The 21158-nt window shown below is 43.7% G+C and overlaps 1 protein-coding gene and 1 long non-coding RNA gene across 11 annotated transcripts; both read left to right on the forward strand.

Annotated features, from left to right (window-relative positions):
* Window positions 1–3848: 3848 nt before the first annotated feature.
* On the forward strand, window positions 3849–12035 carry LOC103633004 (uncharacterized). Of its 9 annotated transcripts, XR_004851536.1 has the most exons (9): window positions 3849–4409; window positions 5145–5984; window positions 6864–9130; window positions 9379–9477; window positions 10239–10352; window positions 10532–10612; window positions 10910–11075; window positions 11202–11263; window positions 11555–12022. It is a non-coding gene; the product is annotated as an uncharacterized lncRNA (long non-coding RNA). The 9 variants fall into 9 exon arrangements; XR_002263841.2 differs by having other exon boundaries at window positions 5145–5265; window positions 5876–5984; window positions 10239–11091; XR_002263842.2 differs by having other exon boundaries at window positions 5145–5265; window positions 5876–5984; window positions 10239–11075.
* Window positions 12036–13052: 1017 nt separating this feature from the next.
* On the forward strand, window positions 13053–17373 carry LOC100282132 (uncharacterized). 2 transcript variants are annotated; one of them, XM_008653219.4, is made up of 11 exons: window positions 13053–13578; window positions 13732–13823; window positions 14677–14804; window positions 14941–15046; window positions 15148–15199; window positions 15289–15389; window positions 15518–15694; window positions 15907–16064; window positions 16452–16506; window positions 16600–16653; window positions 16951–17373. In XM_008653219.4, exons 1-11 carry the CDS (start codon window positions 13299–13301, stop codon window positions 17125–17127), a joined length of 1380 nt encoding a protein of 459 aa, XP_008651441.1. In that variant the 5' UTR covers window positions 13053–13298; the 3' UTR covers window positions 17128–17373. The 2 variants fall into 2 exon arrangements, with proteins under 2 accessions (XP_008651441.1, NP_001353988.1); NM_001367059.1 differs by having other exon boundaries at window positions 13147–13578; window positions 14941–15076.
* Window positions 17374–21158: the final 3785 nt, after the last annotated feature.

Here is a 21158-nt window from a genome sequence, read left to right on the forward strand (position 1 = left end):
AATCTCACATGACAGAGGGAAAAAGGGAGTGAAAAAATACCGTGAAAAGCGCATCGCCAGATCAACGTAGGCCGAGAGGAGGAAAGCAAAAGAGAATCAGCCAGTTGTGCGTGTGCGGAGAAGGAAGGGAAGGGAAAGGGCGTGGTCCGAGACGAGACACCGATACCTTGGTGTACACGCAGAGAATGGAATCTACAGTGTCGGTCATCGTTGTCAACTATATGGCGGCAGTGCTATGGGCAGCTTCCATGCCTGGCCACATTGTTTGATAACGATGCTCTCTGCAGATAAACTTAAGTATATTTGTGCATATTTACCATCTCAGGGTAATCAAAGAACGACAACTGGATGATTTTAGCTTTTCATCACTGGATTAGAATCAAAATTATATGACCAGCAATAGGCTATCAAGTATCAATAGTTACATCATTAGATCAACAAACGAGGAGCTCACAAACAAGAAAGTCAAACGAGTAGCAGAAGGCCACATGTCCCACTTCAGATAAAGTCAAACAAAAAATAAAAATATAGATAAAGAAAAAAAATACTACTGCATCTGATCATTTCATTACTGAACTCTATAAATGTTTCCTAACCGAAACTGGCAGTAACTCAATCGTTTGTTGTAGATCATTCCATGGCAGTATAAATTAAAAGACTATGCTCAGGTATGGTGAGCGTGGAGTGTGTGCTACGGATATAATATATTGCTGCTAATGATCACTTCTCTACTGAATTGTAGAAAGACAGGACCATGGCAGTATAAAAGACTACGCTCAGATACCTTTCCTTATCGAGTGTGTGGTACTGATATAATATACTGCTGCTAATGATCACTTCTCTTCTGAACTCTGTAAAAATATAGTTCAGAATTCATATTTAAAATAATGCATCCACATTACCAGATTGTAACAAGATTGAAAACAGGGAAACAAAAAAATCGCATCCTGTCTTGCCGGCGAGCATAATTGAGCATAGTGAAGATCTAGTTGCCTAGTTTTTACTATTTAGTCTATTCTTCAGTTCTAATAACTTCAATGATCTACATTTTTGTTTCCCTGTTGCAACCACTAAAGAAACACTAACACCTAATTCTTTTGAATTGTTGAAGCACAATACCTGTGCAACTTGCCGGTGATCTCCAATTCCTTGGCGCTGAACACCAACAGGGATCACTGCTGGAAACGGTGGTGGGAGGAAGATATGGGATATGGACAGGGTGAGGAAAAATATTGAAGCTAATCACGAGTGTCTGAAAACGACAATTAGATGCTAGATTGCTCTTTTGCTTGTCGGTAATATAGCAGAACACCTTTCCTATTTCCACCATTTACACCAGTTCACAATTTCTGTTCCCGAGAGAAGGTTGCAAATTAACCTTTTCTTGATGAAAAGATTCCGGTTCCATTATTAATATACATCAGGGTGCGCAGAGAAGCTGTGAGTTTGCAGTTACTTTTCGGGTTAGACAACCATGTCTGTTTCACTGATTTCTGAGTGCATCACAAAGCTTGGGAATACCATAGTAATGTCCCTGAGAAATCAGAGCAACATATAGTACGTCAAATAAGGAGAAGAAGAAGAAGAACGAAGGGCACACATAAAATCAGTCAAGGTGTACATGGCCACCCAAAAACGAAGACTAAAGTCTGAGTTATTTTCATTTACAAAACATAACAGCTGCTAGTCGTGTGAATGCAACCAACAGGACAGGGGCACAAAATTAGATGTAAAACATAGAGATATTCTCCCACCATAAACAAATCTGATGCAACCCTTAATAATAGACTTTTATGGTCAAATAACATGGCAACTCTATTGATCAAGATGTCCTGCTAATCTACCATTTAGAAATAAAGTTTCAGCGCCATGCGAAATGGATATAACGTATTTGTTTTGTGTTCTTGGGAATTAGAGCACCGCACCACAGAGGACCACCACATGGATGAAATGAAATGCTTTCTTACCTGTCAACAATCATCTCGACAGCATCGCTCGCAATATCCAAATCTGATTCGTCCAGTAGAGCCAGCACCATCTCCTTTAACTGCGATGTAACTGAGGACAGTGAGAAATATTCCTAATAATCACATTTTTACGAAGAACTGACATGCTCGGTGCAGTAGACATGATTAATGGGATAAATGGTGAAAGCCATTCACAAAAAGGTCCAGCTAAAGCAGCACGTTTATCTATTGACATTTCAAAACAAAAGAGAACAATATACATCAATTAATTGGTATTACATCATAGTTATCTATCAAGAAAGAAATTATCTATGTTACTGAGAAATACAACTGAGTGACATTTATCCATCTGACCCTGATCTATTATATTGAAACGAGGCAGGTACCCACGGTTGTATGGCTGTGACGGTTTCAAAAGCCAAGTGGTAGATTACCATCTCCTTTTCAGTCAAGCATTCTGCAGTAACCACATCTAGCTTCGACTGGAGATCCTTCACGGCAGAGGAAGTTGCCTCGGATCCACCGCTCGGACCATCTAGCAAATTAATCATGTAAAAGAAGAAATTAGCCACTGCCCTGGCCTCTCATGAACAAGGGCGTGCTTGGAATGGTGACTCCGCAGGAAACTTGCTCCCGACGCAGGAAACTTGCTCCCGACGCAGGAAACTGCCTCTCACGGCAGGAAACTTGCTCCCGACGCAGCTGACTCCGCAGTGGCAGGTGTAGACATCGACGACCGCGTTAGGGATCCAGATCCAGCCCTTGATTAGCACCCTGACGTGGCACACCGCCAGGTCCTCGCACTTCGTGGCCCCGCGCCACACGGCGCCGCCGGTGATAGACGCTCCCGGAGGGTCCTCCGCAGAGCCGTTACCGTTGGTGCTCGCTGCCGGCAGCGGCAGGCCTGGCTCCAGCCCCGCGGCGGCAAGCTTGGTGCGGATGCGGGGGCAACCGATGGTGGCATTCCAAGCAACGATGGCCTCGAGGAGGGAGGTGAAGGGGTCGCAGTCGCGGTCGCGCGAGCCGAAGAATTCGAGCGTGGTGGGGACGTGTGCGTGAGGGGAGGGGGAGCTGGAAGGTGGGACGGAGAGGGGGAGTTGCCGTCGCTCAAGGTGTGGCCGGAGGATTTCGCTCGTCGTCGTCTCACGCGGGGGGAGGAAGGTGCCGACGGTGTGGGGCTTGAGGTGGTCCAATACGGCGGCTAGGGTTTCATCGGAGGCCGACGCGTAGAGGGAGCTTGGCGGGTCTCGGGCGGGGGAGGAGGCGTCGATGATGGGGAGGAGATCCGGATTTGGCGGCGAACAGTGGTGCGGGGGCAGAGACTGCGTGATTGACGGAGCGCGGACGGGAGGGTGTCGGAGGCAGAACATCGAGGGTGTGGACGTCTACACTACAGACATATAGAGTAGTAGAGATTTCTGTGGCCGCTAGATGCGTGCGCACAATGACAGGCATCTCTCATCTGTTTGTCAATTTGTTGCAAAGCACCAACCGATGAAGAATGAGTTGGTGCGGGAATTTCTCTTCGACCTTTGTGGTCATTGTTTACGGAAGAGCACCAACAGCTCAATTTGATTTGAGGCCAAAATAGCAAAAGTATAAACGGGATCATGGCTGAATAATCAGCATTATTCTGTTCTCTCTGTTTTGTCAGTTAACTCAATGTTTAGGCCTGCAGCCTGATAATGGGTTGGCTTGAAATGGGTTTCATGGTTGGGTTCTCGGGTGGGTATACTTTGGATGAGTAGGACTGGGTTGATTTGAATGGTGTGGGATTGAGTTCTTTTTTTTATCAATGGGCTGAACCTACGGGTTAATGTCGGGTTTTCAATCTCTACTACTATTATGTATCTACCGTAGGCGTCCACAGTTCCCAGTGGCGCACGGTTCTGCCGTCGCGCTCCGCGCCTGCATCTCCCTCCGCGCTCCCTCCACCCTCCCGCGGCCGCACCCTGCCCCGCATCGCGCCTGCATCCCGCCCGCCGCCGCACCTCGCCCTGCATCTCGGCCGCATCCCGCTGGCGGCCGCACCCCGCCCCGCATCCCGCGACCTTCCATCAACGGCGCATCAACACCCGCGCGCGGTCCACTCCCCCCACCCTTCTGCGCTGCTGGCCGAGGGGGCATCGATCCGCGGAGGAGACACACGGTCGTACCTTCTGCGCTGCTGGCAGAGGCAGGGGAGAGCTCCATCCGAGGTGAAGGCGCGCGCCCGTGGCTTCTGCGCTGGTGGTCGGGGCTGCTGGAAGCTCGATCCACGATGGGGAGCCCCATCCGCGACCTCCCAAAGTCCCCGGCCACGCCAGCAGCGCCTCCCAGATTCTCCCCCGTTCATCTCGCCCCCGCCCGTGATCCCCTCGCCGCGCTCCCCTCGGCGACCCCATCCATCTCGCCGCCGTCCACGACCATAGTCTGCGCCCTTCCATCGGACATATTCACAGGGTTAGATCCAGAGTTTGCTGTTGTGAGAAGTTTTAGCTTCTGCCAATACTTTGGATTTTGCTTCTTATTTATTTCTGATCCCGTTATGCAAAAAATTGTGTTGAATCCATGAGATTTAGTTGGACCTGGGCTTTGATTTGAGGTATTATGTTGAAGGTGGCCCCCCAATATAGGCACCTGTGTTAGTAGTTTAGTACATACCAACTGATAACTGAAAATACTCTGCTTTATGTATGATTTTGGCTAAAATTTTGGGACATCACACATATTCACAGTTTTTATTAGTCAAGAACTTCATTGCTTCAAGAATTTTATTGGTATACGGCCATTCAAAACTCCATTGATTGTGTTGTAGTACGAGTTTGGTTTTTTTTCAACACTCCTGGGGAGTGGAGCTTCTACGTTGCAACTGGTTCGAATTTGTGTGGAGGGACTTGCTTCAGTGTGCTTCTGGTTTCTAATAGTTTTAGCATTCTCCTCCTGAAGCCTGAAGGCCTCAAGGATTCATGTAAAAGTGATATGGTGTTGTTCTAAATGTGCAAATTCAACTGGAATACTCATTGTCTCTTTTTTCAATTTCCCTTAGAGAATATTTTTAACTTTAGGTTTTTGTTGCCTTTTCCCTTTGTTTATTTCTTGTTGGACTGTAGTGTAAATATGTATTTACAGATGTGTAGGTCCTACCCATTTTGTTCCTTAGTTGAGGTTTGATTCAATTGTATTGGACCTTTGCAGGCTACTGCTTCGTGATCTGCCCATCAAGGGAGGAGGCTGATAAGGCTGTGACTGCATACCACAACAAGCGCACACTACCTGCCCATCAAGAGACTTGTGCACATTATCGATTTAGCTCTTAGTATGTTTCTTTCCTTTTCACCCTCAGGATCCATTTTTCTGGTATTTGTCCCAAACCATTTCTGTTAACATATTTTCACTAACTACTGTATTTTTTGTTTATCTTGTTTTCATACTTTGCTACCTATGGTGGACTGGTGGTAAAGTGAACCAGGAACAATTTGATTTCAAATATACAATTTTGGTTTGATTTTATGGCACTTCTCCTTGATGTTTTGTTTCGGTTACCATTAATGGTTAATGCTTTTTAGTTTTCACAATTCTGAATTTAATTTTTATCTTTATGTTATGCATGTAGTACCAGAAGTACTTCAGAAAAGGAACTTGTAAGGGAGCAGGTCTTTGTCCTTGGTCGAATGGGAAATGCTAAGGAACCTCTTTCGACAATTATAAATAAACTCGAAAACATTAATATATATTTAGCAGTTAAGGTCTGATGCCTTTGTCCTTGATGTCTGGTCTGTTTACATGAAGGTCTGAACAAGTGAGCATGAATTCGTTGGGTTCCTTAAGTACCCTGTTTTGGTCATTATCTTTTCCTTTCCCATGAAATTGTCGGTACAACAGGTTATGGCCAACAGTTAAGCATTTGTGTCATGGCGATTTATCAGGTGGATCGTGACAAGGATGGGTGTGGCTGGATTACAACAGGATTGAAGTCGATTGGCAGGAGATGATGCTACTTAGCAAATTGTTCCCTGACTGTAACTGCCTACAAAGGTATCTAATATTTGCCCAGTGTACCAGTTTTAATGCTTCTCTCTGTCATGAGACTATCCCATTTTCGATTGGCTGATGTGTTCATTATGTATTTCACTGCATTTGAAAAGTTATTCGAACATGTTAACCTGATCGTTGTATAGTTTTATAGCGCAAGCGCAAATATTTCTCTGCAAAATAAATTCTGCACTGGTATCCATCATATTCAGGCATGTTGAACTGCCCTTCGAAGTTCACTCTTTTTTACCAGTTTTATAGCAAGCGCGAATATTTCTCTGCAAAATTAATTCTGCACTGGTATCGATCATATTCAGGCATGTAGCATCTCGAATTCTGAAGCCATTATTACTTATTGCACAGTTGCACTGTACTCATTTTGTAGTGACTTCTGCACAATATATCACCAAATATTGCACAGATCAGAACCACCCAATATTTATTAATCCTTTTAGAGAAGCAAAACATATGAAAGCCGTACCATATTTTTCCAGTGGTTTGTCCATACTGTTTCTCAAGACTTAAAGTGGAATGAGCTATAGGCACTACATGGTTCTCATGCAGTGTATTCTGAGATACTCCCCTGATCTCAAAGGAACCATGGTTCAGTCTTGACAAGTTTCCAGTGGTTTTCAAGACTGAACCTTGGTGCAGTTTATCAGTTTTATAGCGCAAGCGCAAATATTTCTCTGCAAAATTAATTCTGTGCTGGTATCGATAATATTCTGGCATGTTGAACTGCCCTTCGAACTTGACTCTTTTTTTAAGTGAATAGGTTCTGATGATTACATCTTCTCTAGCTGCACTGCCACTTTCATGCTAGGTTCGTAGGTAATCAACCTTCATCTGGACAAAGAAAATATAACTCCACTACTTGCTCAGGTAGTAACTTGTGAACGGACAGCCATGTTGATTTCAGACAGTTCTGGTGCTGTCCAATACTACTATTCCTGAGGTACGCTACTATTCTAAGACCATATTTCAAAAACACACAATTTTGAATGCAGCTGTTCCTATAAGTATCATACTGTAATTTTGTATGCAGTTGTTCCTATAACATTAGGTCTGCATCATGCATTATGATGTTCTCTATTGATCTCTATATCCCATATTGTGGAGATCACTAAAATGTTAGTGATTTAACTTCTGTTCAAACTTTCAATTCCATCGTCCGTGAACAATTGATAAATATGAATGTGTTTACTTGACTCCATTTTATCTTCTTATTTGAGCTTGTATTCTTCTTTTTGAAGATATTGCTGCCATGCACTGAGATTTCTATTGTTAATAAGCAAGGTGTAATTGAAATTTTGGTTCATTCCTTATGAATCTCTGCTGGTTTTAGGAAAGCGCTGAGAGAGGTGGCATCTAGAGGACGTGATGTCGAGCATGTGAAGCTTTTTTAGAAATATATATTGGTGTCAAGCTTTTTTGAAACTTGACTTCATTTTATTTTATATGTTCCTCTCGGCTTTGTTTCCTATCCTTTCCGGTGACTTGCTATGCATTGCCACAGTATTTGGCATGTCTACAACTGCTACACAAAACATTTCTACCTCCTACCTCTGCTTCTCTCCTGTCTCCTTCCCGCTTCTACTTCCTCGTGCTGCCTTCCTTCTATTCTTCTTCCTTGTTCTAGAGATCGCTAGAGCCTTCTCGCCACGAGCATCACAATTAGGTATGGAATGTGCCTCCAATATGGACTGCACCACTGACCCACATTGCCATCTCCACCCGTCGTCCTTAAAAAGACGTCAACCCGCTTTCATCCTCCTCACATCCTCATCTCAATCTCCACGACGGACAATTGTTGTGTGGGCGTCGTCCAATTCATCTGGTGAGCCTCCAGTCAATTTCATCTGTCGTGTGTGTGCACAGTTTGTGGTTTGACTGATAATGATGCTTCTATTGATGTGAAATGGTGTGTCCAGGGAGTCACCAGATGTGCTTGTTTCAGTTGTTTCTTGTAGTATGTTTCAGACAAATGTACATTTGTCTGGTTCATTTGGGGCATACTGTTTATTTGTACAAATCTGGTTGCAATCTTGGGACACATGCAAAAATATAGCATTGTTTATTTGTGTTGCAATCACAATCTCATAGTTACCACCAGTTAGCAAATTACTGCTATTTTGTTCACTTGGTAGTTGGTACTGCTGTTTTGGTACTGCGATGAAGCCAATGTTTAATTGTTTTGTATGTATACCTTCGGTTTGGGATTTATAGAAGTATTATTTAGAAAATGATTGCAGTGTTACAGTAATGGTTACATAATCTGGTTTACTTGACCCTGGCTGATCATTAGTGGGGCAAGCAATTGATATAGATGTGAAAATCCCGGCCACTAACCACACATACTCATAAGATTGCATCACCCTGCACCCACATAGCGCAGATCGCCATATATGTTGGATGAATACATTTCTCTGGTTACTGACTGCGATTTTCACAACTATATCAAACTGGTTAGCTTCTCATGATGAAATGCAAAAAATGTCTCTGTCTCATTCTTTGGTTACTGCTGCTTTGGTCCGTACAACCAGTTAGCTCCATAGTTTGGTAATGTTGTTTTGGTCTATAAAAGCCTTTTGTCACTTTATACTACAGTTTTGGTACTGCTAAAGAATATCTACTTAACATGCCATTAATTTGGATCTCCATCCCAAACCGCAAGGACCATTCTGTTTGTTCAACCGACATGCTCTGCGCAGTTAGCAACTTTAGTCTTGAATGTTTCAGATTTGCTTTTCGTGATCTTCATGCCTATTAATTAGAAATGGTCAGTTGTGTAATTATTTACGAATTTGTTTGTCTAACTTGTTTGCGAAAGAAATGGTTTTTCCTCTTGTCCCAAACGCATTGTTCCTCTAGCGGAGTTCTTGGGGAATTCGTGTGGATCGAGGAAGGGATTTTATTTGTGTTGGGGTTTGGAAGGTGGTGGTGTTGCTCCTGCTGTTCTTGGCATGAGCGTTGGAGATGGGGACATACTACTACAATGTGCTCAAGGTGAGCCGAAACGCCACGGCGTGACATAGGAGGACCTCAAGAAGTCGTACCACCGGCTGGACATGAAGTGGCACCCCGACAAGAACCCTGGCAACGTCAAGAATGAAGTTGAGGCCAAATTCAAGATCTCTAAGGCCTAAGGGGTATGGAAAATGCAGCACAACATTTTTTTAAAAAATGCTGTAACATTGGATGCAGCTGCAACACCTTCTATTCTAGCTTAGATTTGCTTTTACAGCATTATTTCAATTGTGCGTTATGTCGGTTTTCAATATGTAGGTCTTGTATCCCAATTGATTCTGCCTGGAATCATAACCTTGTGTGTCGTTTGTATGGCTGCGAATTTTTGTTCCTTCGGATACGATAATGCTCGGCTGCTCACTTCTTTCAGGTTTTGGGTGATCCCCAGAAGAGGGCGGCATATGATCAGTATGGCAAGGAAGGGCTGAAGGCCTTTGCAGATATCTAGGAGCGTTGTGAGGCTGAATGGGTAAGCATTTTTGTAGCTGGGTTCTTGCATTGCACCATCTTTCACATTAGAGACTACTCAACTTTATTTACGATTAGAAGCTAGATTTGTTTCACCTATGAAAGCATACCCTTGTTTATAGTTACTAGGAATGTATTTCATTTCTTAGGTCACAAATAAAGTAAAAACTGCTAATTTGAATAGATTGACAGAGTCTTATCTCCGCTCTCTTAATAGGTTGTAGAGACTAGGGACCGAATCAGAAATCTTAACAATCGATATAAAGCCCGGCTAGAAGAAGGGGACTAAGGTCACATTCACGGACAAGGGCAATGAGCAGCCAAACCAACTCCCTGACGGCGATAAAAAGTTCAGCATAAAACTAACTAAATTACCTTTGGAAAAATAGGCAAAAGAGCCCCCTTCACTGTTTCATATGTTAAGGCATAAATTGCAGTTTGCTAGCGGGTCCTCCATATAGCCCTAGACCACCTTTACTGATCATCAAGCACTAAATTAATATAGGTAATTATATTATTCTCAATGGGTAACAATACATGGAAATTGGAAATAAAATTTAGATTGTGGGAATTAGCTCAAGGCTCATGCCCTAACACATCTATAGCTTTGTAACTTGTCAAGCGTAAATCAGATTTGGAAGTATGTTTAACATACATCAGCTTTGGAAGTATGGTTACAGATATACTTGTTAATTCTCTTTTACATAAGTTCTTCGATCAAGCCATTCTCTCTATTGTTATGTTCGGTAATATTCATTGCAGATGCAACCCCTAAATTTGAGGCACATGGTGGGTTAGCAGATTACATGGGTTTGGCATGTCGTTGGTTCATGATGAAAGATGAACTCTCCTACTAGCGAGCACTGGTGGCATATTGTTAGTTTTTTCTGTGTTCTTATTTCAAATGATATTACCTGCTTGTTGAATCTAAATATATTCCTTGTCGTGTCATGGCTGCTAGAATAGATGTTATATGCATGCATCTAGAATAGTCAGATCTATGTAAAATACTTATACACTTCTTGCAATATGATGCTTATTTGAGGATAAAGCAGACAATGCCATAGGAAGGAAGATTGATGCTACAGGAGATGATTATGGCGATCCTGACTTGTTTTCTGTGATCATGTTATGTGGTATATTTACTTAGTGGCATTACCTCTCAGAATTATAGTAATATTCACTAAAAGAGCTTTACTTTACATGATATTGAAACTTGCCCCACACATTTTGTTACACTTAAAAGAAGTAAACAGAAATATTCATTTTCTCTCTTGATTTTCCTCTGTACTCCATGCAAAATTCCTAAATGTAGCATCCTTCGTTTTTGCTAAAACACATCAACAAATTTGGTTCACTCTATTTGGATTTTTGTAAAGTACGTTCTAATAGGATGCATATGTTCTATCTTTACCTGTGGTTTGTTATTGCAGAATAAAAAAATAAAGGAATTTCTGGTGTTTGAATACCATGGTTTTTAAAGTGGTAAGGCGAGACAAGGCGTCGGACCACCGCCTGGACGCCTAGGCGAGGTAGGCGGGCAAGGAGCCTAGGCGTTGGACCTCCGCCTGGACGCCTAGACGACACCTTAAGAACAGTGTTGAATACTTAAACTGTATTTTTTTCTTTATTTCAAATGCTACATTCATACGGTTTTTTTATTCAACACAGCTCCATCCCATTTTGTATTGTCCCCTGTGTTCAATACTATTCTATGTCTTTCAGGCATTGTTCTCATTGGTGAAATTGGAGGTATGGCTGAGGAGGATATTGCAACATTCATCCAGGTAAGAGTTTGTTAGGGCATTAGTTTGTATGGAGTTTTTTTTGTATTACATGCTATATTTTTGTCTTGATTATGCATGTTGCAACACCCATCCCCTCATGGTTTAGTGAAGTTTCATGCAAGTTCTATCTCGAGCACTCAAAATTATGACATATCTATCTATTTTTTATGATCTTTATTGCGATTCAAACAAGATGCGTATTAAAACTGATTACAGAGGTATACTCTTGTTCACCACCACAAAATTTTTCAAAGCAATACCAAATCGTATGTTGGTAACGTAATCGTGCAGGTGGTGAGCCGGTGTACGGGTATTCCAATGACTCGACTTGGCCATAACGATAAGGAGAGGCTGGTCGTCCTTGCTGACAGGAGGGTGGCCATCGCATTGCCACTGCTGATGTACCTATCAAATGTTGAGAAGGGTGGCCATCACATTGCCACGGTTGATGTACCTATCAAATGTTGAGAAGGGTGGAGGGACCATTTCCCCAATGCATTGTCACAATTGATGTACCTATCAAATGTTGAGAAGGGTGGAGGGACCATTTCCCCAATGCATTGTCAGAGTTGACGTACCTATCAAATGTTGAGAAGGTGGAGGGGTCATCTTTCCCAATACAGAGTTTATTACTTGTCCTTCCTGTGTTTACTATCTTAAGAATGCAAGTTGTAATGACTTCAACATTCTATAGGGGAAGCTATTTGTATCCTAGCCCATTTACACACCGTATGCTTTTTTATGGTGCATTTGCATTCATCCCCATTTTTTCACGAACTCCGTCCCTACTTTTTATGCTTTTCCTCTAAATATATTTTGTCGAATATGGCCGTCGCAACGCACGGGCACCGAACTAGTATAATATATATTGGTTTGAAATAGGTGGTGTTTGGTTCGAGAAATTATTCCATACAAAATAAAATGATGCATTATGGCTCTATTTCTCAAATTTGTTGGGATGATCACATTCCTCGTACTAGTATTAACAAAACTAAGGTCCTGTTTCAATCCCACTAGATAAACTTTAACAGCTTTTTTTAAGCTACTTTTAACTATTTAGTGATCTAAACAGGAGAGCTAATGGTGGTGTGATAAAATCTAGCACATATTATCTCATAAGCTACTCAATGGATGATAAAAGTAGCTAAACGTGGGCCATTGAACCCTATTTTCCACTCATGCCCTCCAATCTCATTCTCTCTCTCCGCATTAAGGATATAGGTGTCTTTTTATTCTAATGTGCTAAACTTTATTAGAGTGGTCTAAACACCTCAAAGAGCTAAATTTTAGCACTTTAATTATATGACTAAAGTTTAACAGGAAGCTAAAATTTATCTAATGAGATTGAAACAGAGCCTAGCTATAAGGAAACTAATTGTATTCCAAAAAAACGGTCCGATAGATCGTGCTTGAGCGACATGAATTCTTGTTGAGTACGGTCTGACAATCTATCGTGATGTCGTGTTCGGCCAGTGATTATGCCGGACGGGGCCGTCCGGCCCGAGCGAACATATAGTAGGAGCTGAGGAGCTTGGAGGCAAAGCTGCCACGTGTGAACTGCTAGCAGTAGCAAAGCACTACAAGAAACGCCGACTCAGCAAGCAGCGGCCTAGAGAGGAAGAGGAATGAGAGCTGGCGCCTGTCAGTGGCTCACTCTGCCACGCGCCCACGCCCCGAGTGTGATGTAGTCCAGAATATACCTCTCCGATCCGGACAGACACCAACGCTGGGTCAGAATGTCAGTCAGTGTGCTCGGACGCCCGAGTACCAGCGTGCGTCTGATCGCCCAAACCAACGGACGCGATCGCTCACCTCTCCCCACCGGTCATTCCACCGACCCAGCACAGCAGTCCGAGAGGCGAGCGACCGAACCAGCCTGCTCTCTCGCTCGAGAAGCCTCCTCCGCTCCGCCGTCCGCCCCTCGCCTCACCAGTCCGCATTCCGGCGCACACGCCCATTAAAATACCGCGTCCAATCTCCGCCCTGCGCTCGTCCCTCATGCCCGCCTCGCGGCTCACAGTGCGCGTGTGCCACCATGCTCGGCGCGGCGCTCCGCCTCCGCGTCCGCGTGCTCCGCCGCCGCCGCTCCCACCGCGGGCGCCGTCGAGGCAGGCGGTCTCTCGGTCGGGTCGGGGATGACGACGACGACGAGGGAGGCCGGGAGCCGGTGCTGCTAGTGTCCGGGATGGGCGGCTCCGTGCTGCACGCGCGCCGCCGGTCCAACTCCAAGTTCGACCTCCGGGTCTGGGTGCGCATCCTCTTCGCCAACCTCGACTTCAAGAAGTACCTCTGGTCGCTCTACAACGCCGATACCGGTCGGTTGCCTTGCCTTGCCTCCCAGCTATGCTATCTGTACTTCGTTGCTATGCTATGCTACATGGGGACGGGGGTGCCCCTCCTCAGGTGTTTGATGAAACGCCCCAGCTGAGTTGTCTAAAGACTGCTTCTGGTTGCTTGTTCCTGCGCAGGGTATGTGGAGCCGCTGGACGACGATGTGGAGATTGTCGTGCCGGAGGACGACCACGGCCTGTTTGCCATCGACATTCTTGATCCTTCCTGGGTGAGCTTATGTGTGTTGGTTGGCTCAATTGCAGGCTTGGTGTGTCATTACTGAATAGTTTAGACCGAGGTATTAACAGAATGTCCTTTTCTTTGTTTCTGGGCATGGCATATTCTTTTCTGAGACCGGTGGCTTGCGATATTTGGAGTGACTCCCCTCCCACTTGGTCATTGGGAAGCGGTGAGAACTGAGAATAGGAAGGGGCCGTGATGAGACGGCCATATAGAGGAACATGAACTAGTGATTTGTCACACCCACCTTTTCGTCTTTTCTCCTTGTTGAAAAGACAGGAATAGACATTTGGTAGATGTGCCCTATAGAATACTTTTGGGTCGTGGACAGACAAAGATAGATAATTACTTCTGTTTTTTTGGATATTAATGCCTAAATTAATAAGATTAGGGCAAGCAATTAACTTTATGGAACTTATATTTTTCCTATTGGATTTTTTTGTGCATTCAAATGATTCAATCATGCTTTTGGTGCCCAGAGCGTTAGTAAACTTCTCAGAGACACATACCCTGGGAACCGGGGACATCTAATCTATGCAGCATATGTGGGCTTATATGCGGGGACATCTAATCTATGCAACAACAACTAGAGTAGTGAGACAATGCTAGTCATGCCTTGCTCATGAAGTATGCATAAGCACATTTAAGCAACTGATGGAATCGGTACAGCTGCTTTCTAGTTTTCATTTGTACTGCCACTGACTAAAATGATTGATAGTACCTTCACTTATCTGTCAGAATTGATGGTCAGAATCACATAGAATCTTGAACTTTATGTGGTCTGCCCCTGAAGAGCATAAATTTTCAGTAACACACATTTTGTTCTTTTTTTTCTGCTTCAGTTTGTAGAACTTCTCCATCTGTCTATGGTGTATCACTTCCATGGTATGATTGATATGCTCATAAACTGTGGATATGAGAAAGGGACCACACTATTTGGATATGGTTATGATTTTCGCCAAAGCAACAGGTACTTTCCTATATGTGGATCCATTGGTATGCTGTTGTGTGTTGAATTGGTAACATCAAATATTGAGTGGACCGATTATTCACTGCCGTGCTGTCGTGCAAGCACAAGATGCTGTAACAGTGGTTTTATCTGGCAGGATAGACAAAGCGATGGCTGGTTTGAGAGCAAAACTTGAGACAGCTTATAAGACCTCTGGAGGGAAAAAAGTTAATTTAATCTCACATTCTATGGGTGGATTGCTAGTACGCTGCTTCATGTCTATGAATCATGATGTGAGTTTTCATGTTTTCTGTGTTTTTTTGCTTATGCATAAATATCCATGTCAATTTTCCCCATTTTCTAGGTATTCACTAAGTATGTCAACAAATGGATTTGCATTGCTTGTCCATTCCAAGGTAACTTATTGGACATTTCAATTGATTTATTATATTATTGTGGTCCTTTGACAGAATATGTGTTTTATATTAGTAAATTTATCTTGCAGGTGCCCCCGGATGCATCAATGATTCTCTACTTACTGGATTGCAATTTGTTTATGGTTTTGAGAGCTTCTTTTTCGTATCTAGATGGGCAATGCACCAATTGGTATTTTTTTTACCATGAATCTTCGGACAATTTCTTTACCATGTTCTAATAGCCAACAACCCCTACAAGACTACAAACTTTGCAGTTGCATTTACCTCTCCTTTCAAATTTATTCTGATTATATGCAGCTTGTCGAATGCCCATCAATCTATGAAATGTTACCGAATCCAGAATTCAAGTGGAAGGAAAAACCAATTATTCAGGTTTGGCGTAAGAACCCTGAAAAGGATGGAACTGTGGAGCTTGTTCAATATGAAGCAACTGATTGTGTGTCCTTGTTCGAAGAAGCTTTAAGGAATAATGAGGTAGATTCTAATATAACAATGCTTTTTTATCATATTACATTTCTGATGCATTTGTTATTACATATAATATCAATGTGAAGTGACTTTGGTAAAGTTAAGAATCCTACACTTAACAGCATAGGCACTGAAATCCGTCTCCTAGACTCCTAGTATGAGTAACTCTCTAATCCACTGACACCTGATTGTTCCATGTTCTCATGTACTATCTGTAGCTCACGTATAACGGAAAGAAAGTAGCACTACCATTCAATATGTCAGTCTTCAAATGGGCCACCAAGACTCGCCAAATCCTAGACAATGCTGAATTACCAGATACTGTGAGCTTTTACAATATATACGGGACATCTTATGAAACTCCATACGATGTATGGTGAGTATTATGAATTTATGATGGCAGTTGATACTCACATTATGTAGTTTTTCTTTCTGCTCTAGATTTTTATTCTGGTATTCATCATTCTTATTTTGAACTATCTGTAGGCTTATAGGTTGTCAATGTATAAAGTTCAAGGTAGAGAAACTTTAGGTTCTGATTGAGATGGTTCAATACAAATAGCCAATATGAATTAGAATCTGATTGAGATTCACATTTTCTAGCTCCACAGCTGGAGCTGTGACTTGTATCCATAGTACCTTTTTCAGTGAGGATGCTTCAAATTTTGTTTTAGTGGAAAAAAATACTCTAGTGAGAGTCTGACAGTTGAAATATGTAATTTCGTTCCTCTGGCTCTAAGTATATCACTGCTATTTTCCACAGCTATGGCTCAGAAAGCTCTCCGATTGGAGATTTGTCAGAAGTGTGTCACACAGTGGTACTGTACCCTCTTGCTTAAATTCATCCGGTTCTGGTTATAGACTTCCAATGTCTTTTCGCGGAAATATGATACATCGACACCCCTTTTCAGCCGTCATACACTTATGTGGATGGAGATTGCACGGTTCCCATAGAATCGGCACGGGTAAGATGATAACCATCCTTTTGTAATCGTGCATTATATGCTATGCATTGCATTCATAGTGACACCTAGTTCAGCGCAATCCTGTTCAAATGCCAGACCAAAATATGGTGAAGTGAATCTTTTGGTCTAGGAATGGTTTTGCACTGAAGGTTGGACATATCTAGATACTTTTCAACGCCTTTTAGTTCATTTGGAGTAGGATTTATAATGGCATATCTCTTGCTTGACTTCATCAGCGATCACTGGTCAGTCACAGAAGCAGGTTTACGTGTACTCACCACATATGAGTGTTGACAGGCTGATGGGTTCTCTGCGAAAGAAAGAGTTGGCGTCAAGGCCGACCACCGTGGCCTGCTGTCCGATGAGAACGTATTCAAGCTTCTCAAGAAATGGCTCGGTGTGAGCGAGAAGAAGTCAGAGTGGCGTTGCGTGTCTAAATCCTACTCCAAAGTGGGTAATTGGGTTGCCCTGTAGTTCTTCAGGAAGACTGTTATTTTGGCCTTTCCTCCTGAAGAGAAGATGAAACAAAATTCTGGTGATTGTATTGTATGTCTGCACGATGTAAATCCCTGCGAGCTGCACGGAACAAGGGATTAGTGCCCCTTGTACGATGTATCATTGCCAGACATTTCTTTTGAAGCCTAGGGTCATATATTCATTGCCCCTTCCAACTTTGGAGCATAGTAAATGAATAATATGAAATCGATCATAATTTCAGAAGTGTTCTGTATTTGGATTAGAATGTTAATTTGCCCATAACGGTGGGACGCATCTTTTTATCACTCGGCAGAAGAACACTGCATTTCGTAAGGAAAGCAAAAAATTCTGATATCATGGTAACTCTAGCAAGATTCATGGCAGAATTGCACTAGCGCTAGTGTAGCAAGACTCATGGGGCCATGGCAGTAGTTCTCATCCCAAATCTAGAATATGTGCTTCCTTATGACACTAGCGCTAGTAAGAAGGGAAGTAGCTTAAACATTAGCTGAATAAGGCACAGTAGAAGACATCAAAAGAAACATCATGATGCGAAGAAAATGAGCAAGAAAGAAGAAAAGAGAAATCTTGCTCACATCAAGTGTTTCTAGTGCACGTCTGCACTGGAATGAGCATTCTGCATCAAGTTGTCTTAGTAAAATTGATGAGATGTTAAATACATGCAAACCAAGGAGATGCAAGAAATGACGAAACCATGTTTGGACTGCTGCAAACCAAGGAGGTGTTAAATATATGCAAATCAAGGAGATGTTAAATATATGCAAACCAAATGTTCGCTTCGGATTAAAACCAACCGTTTGGACTGTTGCAGTTACAATCCGTATAGACAAAACACTATAGAAGCAGTAGAAGCCGGTACGAATTAATGTCAAGCGAACAGGCTTGGCATCCTACTTGCTACAATTACCGAGAAAATGGTACTACGATTTACTTCTTTTGCCTCTTTTTTAAACTATTGTATTTATGCTGGCCAAACTTTTTAAAACTGAACTAGATTTATAAAAAAAATATTTGTATATCTAAATGAGTTTCCCTAATGATATTAATTCTGTTTCATAAATATTAGTTTTTTTGTATACATTGTTAAATTTGAGTACATTTGACTTCTCGTTAGAAGGGATTGGGGGAATTACTTTGGAAGGGTATGGATGATATCATTGATGCTGAAATTGTTAGTTCTTCTAAATTTCATACAAAGGCTGTTTTTGTGCCTAAATATGTTATGACTAATGTGCAAGCACCCAGACTGGTTTGGTTATGCTTTTTGTATTACTGTGTACTTTGAGAGGCACTAGAGGCTTGGCTCATTTTTTTAGTGCAGAAAGGATTGAGAGAATCACAACGCACCCAAATGAGAGGTCTTTCATATATGTTGACGGCGATGTTGGCGGCGTCCTCGTCGGAGGAGGAGTCGACGGAGCTCTCGTCGGAATCCCACTCCCTTCCCATGTGTGTCTCGCCGCCTTTCTTCTTGTTGTAGTACTTCTTCTTCATTTTATTCTTCCCTTTCTTGTCGTCGTTCCTGTCACTATCACTTGTATATGGACATTTAGCAATATAGTGACCGGACTTACCACACCGGAAGCAAACCCTCTTGGAGCGGGGTTTATAGTCCTTCCCCTTCCGTTGCTTGAGGATTTGCCGGAAGCTCTTAATAATAAGAGTCATCTCCTCGTTGTCAATCTTGGAGGCATCAATTGGGAGCCTATTTGTTGGTGTAGGCTCTTCCTTCTTTTCTTCTGTTGCCTTGAATGCAACGGGTTGCACCTTGGGTGTGAGGTGGCGCCTTGCTCTAAGTTGATAATGTGTTTGGAGTTTTTGATCATAAGTTCAAAGCTCACAAACTTGCCAACCACCTCCGCGGGAGACATTTTCTTATACCTGAGATCCCCACGAATTAATTGCACTTGGGTGGGGTTACGAAAAACAAGAGATCTTAGAATAACCTTGACCATTTCATGGTCATCTCACTTGGTGCTCCTGAGGTTGCGGACTTGGTTCACCATCGTCTTGTGCCGGTTGTACATTGCTTGTGGCTCTTCTCCTTTGTTGAGGATGAACCGACCGAGTTCTCCCTCTATCGTTTCGCGCTTGGTGATTTTAGTCACTTCGTCCCCTTCATGCGCCGTCTTGAGGATGTCCCAAATTTCTTTAGCACTTTTTAACCCTTGCACATTGTTGTACTCCTCTCTACACAAGGAAGCGAGGAGTATGGAGGCGGCTTGGGAGTTGAAGTGCCTCACTTGGGCGGCCTCATCAGAGTCGTAGTCCTCATCACCCACTTGTGGTGCCTGTGCTACAAACTCAACAATATCCCAAATACTTTTGTGTAGTAAGGTTAGATGGTGCCTCATTTTATCACTCCACATATAATAATCTTCACCATCAAAATATGGTGGTTTGCCTAAGGGAACAGAAAGTAAGGGAGCACGTTTAGAAATACGAGGATAGCGAAGAGGGACCTTACTATACTTCTTATGCTCTTGGCATTTGAAGATGTTGACTCGACGCTGGAGGTTGAGGGCGTGGAAGAATCGTTCTCGTAGTATACCACCTTTTTCATCTTCTTTTTCTTCTTGTCGCCCTTCTTGTGTGACTTGATGGAGCCGACGGATTCATCTTTTTCCTCCTTGTGCTTGTGGCCGGTCTCCTTTGACGTAGTCTTTTCTTCATTCTTCTTTCCCGAAGATTCGGGCTTTCCACCGGTGACCATCTCCCTTTTGGCGTGTTCTGCCGACATCACTTCGAGTTGTTAGACTCTAATGAAGTATTGTGCTCTGATACCAATTGAAAGTCGTCTAGAGGGGGGGTGAATAGGCGAAACCTGTAAATTATGAACTATGAACACGACCTTCACCCGGGGTTAGGGTTAGAAACAAATAATAATAAATACGAAGTGCGGGAGATAGTTCTTCTTGCTATGAGTTGCTCAATCAATGCGAATAACTTTGGGAGCTAACTCAAAGGATTGTGAGCAAGAGAACTTTTAGAGAGGGGAGAGGAAGAACCAAATCGCGTAAAGATCAACACAAATGAACACGACGATTTGTTTCCCGAGGTTCGGTTCCAATGAACCTACTCCCAGTTGAGGAGGCCGGGTCTTTTTCAACCATTTCCCTCTCTCAATCGGTCACTTAGACCGGTTGAGTGCTTATTCTAATCTCACGGGTCACAAAGACCCTGCAAGGATCACCACTATCGGGGACCATAATTAGGGGTACCCCAAGGCTCCTAATTCTCAGCTGGTAACCCCCATCAGCATAAAGCTGCAAAGGCCTGATGGGTGCGATTAAGTCAGGGATCGGTCCATTCGAGGGACTCGATCACGCCTCGCCCGAGCCTAGCCTCGGACAAGGGCAGCCGAACCCGGAGGATCTCCGCCTCGCCCGAGGCCCCCCTCCAGCGGCGAACATATCTCCGGCTCGCCCGAGGCCATGTCTTCGCCAAGAAGCAACCCTGACCAAATCGCCACGCCGACCGACCAAATCGCAGGAGCATTTAATGCAAAGGTGGCCTGACACCTTTATCCTGACGCGCGCCCTTCAGTCGACAGAGCCGAAGTGACCGCCGTCACTTCGCCGCTCCACTGACCGGCCTGACAGAAAGACAGCGCCGCCTGCGCCGCTCCGACTGCGGTGCCACTTGACAGAGGGAGGCTGACAGGCAGTCAGGCCCGACCGCAGGCGCCATAGGAAGCTCCGCTCCGCCCGACCCAGGGCTCGGACTCGGGCTAAGCCCCGGAAGACGGCGAACTCCGCTCTGCCCGACCCAGGGCTCGGACTCAGGCTAAGCCCCGGAAGACGGCGAACTCCGCTCCGCCCGACCCAGGACTCGGACTCGGGCTAAGCCCCGGAAGACGACGAACTCCGCTCCGCCCGACCCAGGGCTCGGACTTGGGCTCAGCCCTAGAAGACGACGAACTCTGCTTCGCCCGACCCCAGGGCTCGGACTCAGCCCTGGCTTCAGCCGACAGTCTCCGCCTCGCCCGACTTAGGGGCCCGGACTCG

This window comes from Zea mays, chromosome 7 (genome assembly GCF_902167145.1).
Source record: "Zea mays cultivar B73 chromosome 7, Zm-B73-REFERENCE-NAM-5.0, whole genome shotgun sequence".
Classification (NCBI taxonomy): domain Eukaryota; kingdom Viridiplantae; phylum Streptophyta; class Magnoliopsida; order Poales; family Poaceae; genus Zea; species Zea mays.

Excerpts from the sequence above, each read along its gene's own strand:
- LOC100282132 (NM_001367059.1), top strand. The coding sequence starts at position 13,299 with ATGCTCGGCGCGGCGCTCCGCCTCCGCGTCCGCGTGCTCCGCCGCCGC. Across the intron at positions 15,695-15,906 it reads AAGCTTTAAGGAATAATGAG|CTCACGTATAACGGAAAGAA; the intron begins GTAGATTCTAAT and ends TACTATCTGTAG. Across the intron at positions 16,065-16,451 it reads GAAACTCCATACGATGTATG|CTATGGCTCAGAAAGCTCTC; the intron begins GTGAGTATTATG and ends TATTTTCCACAG.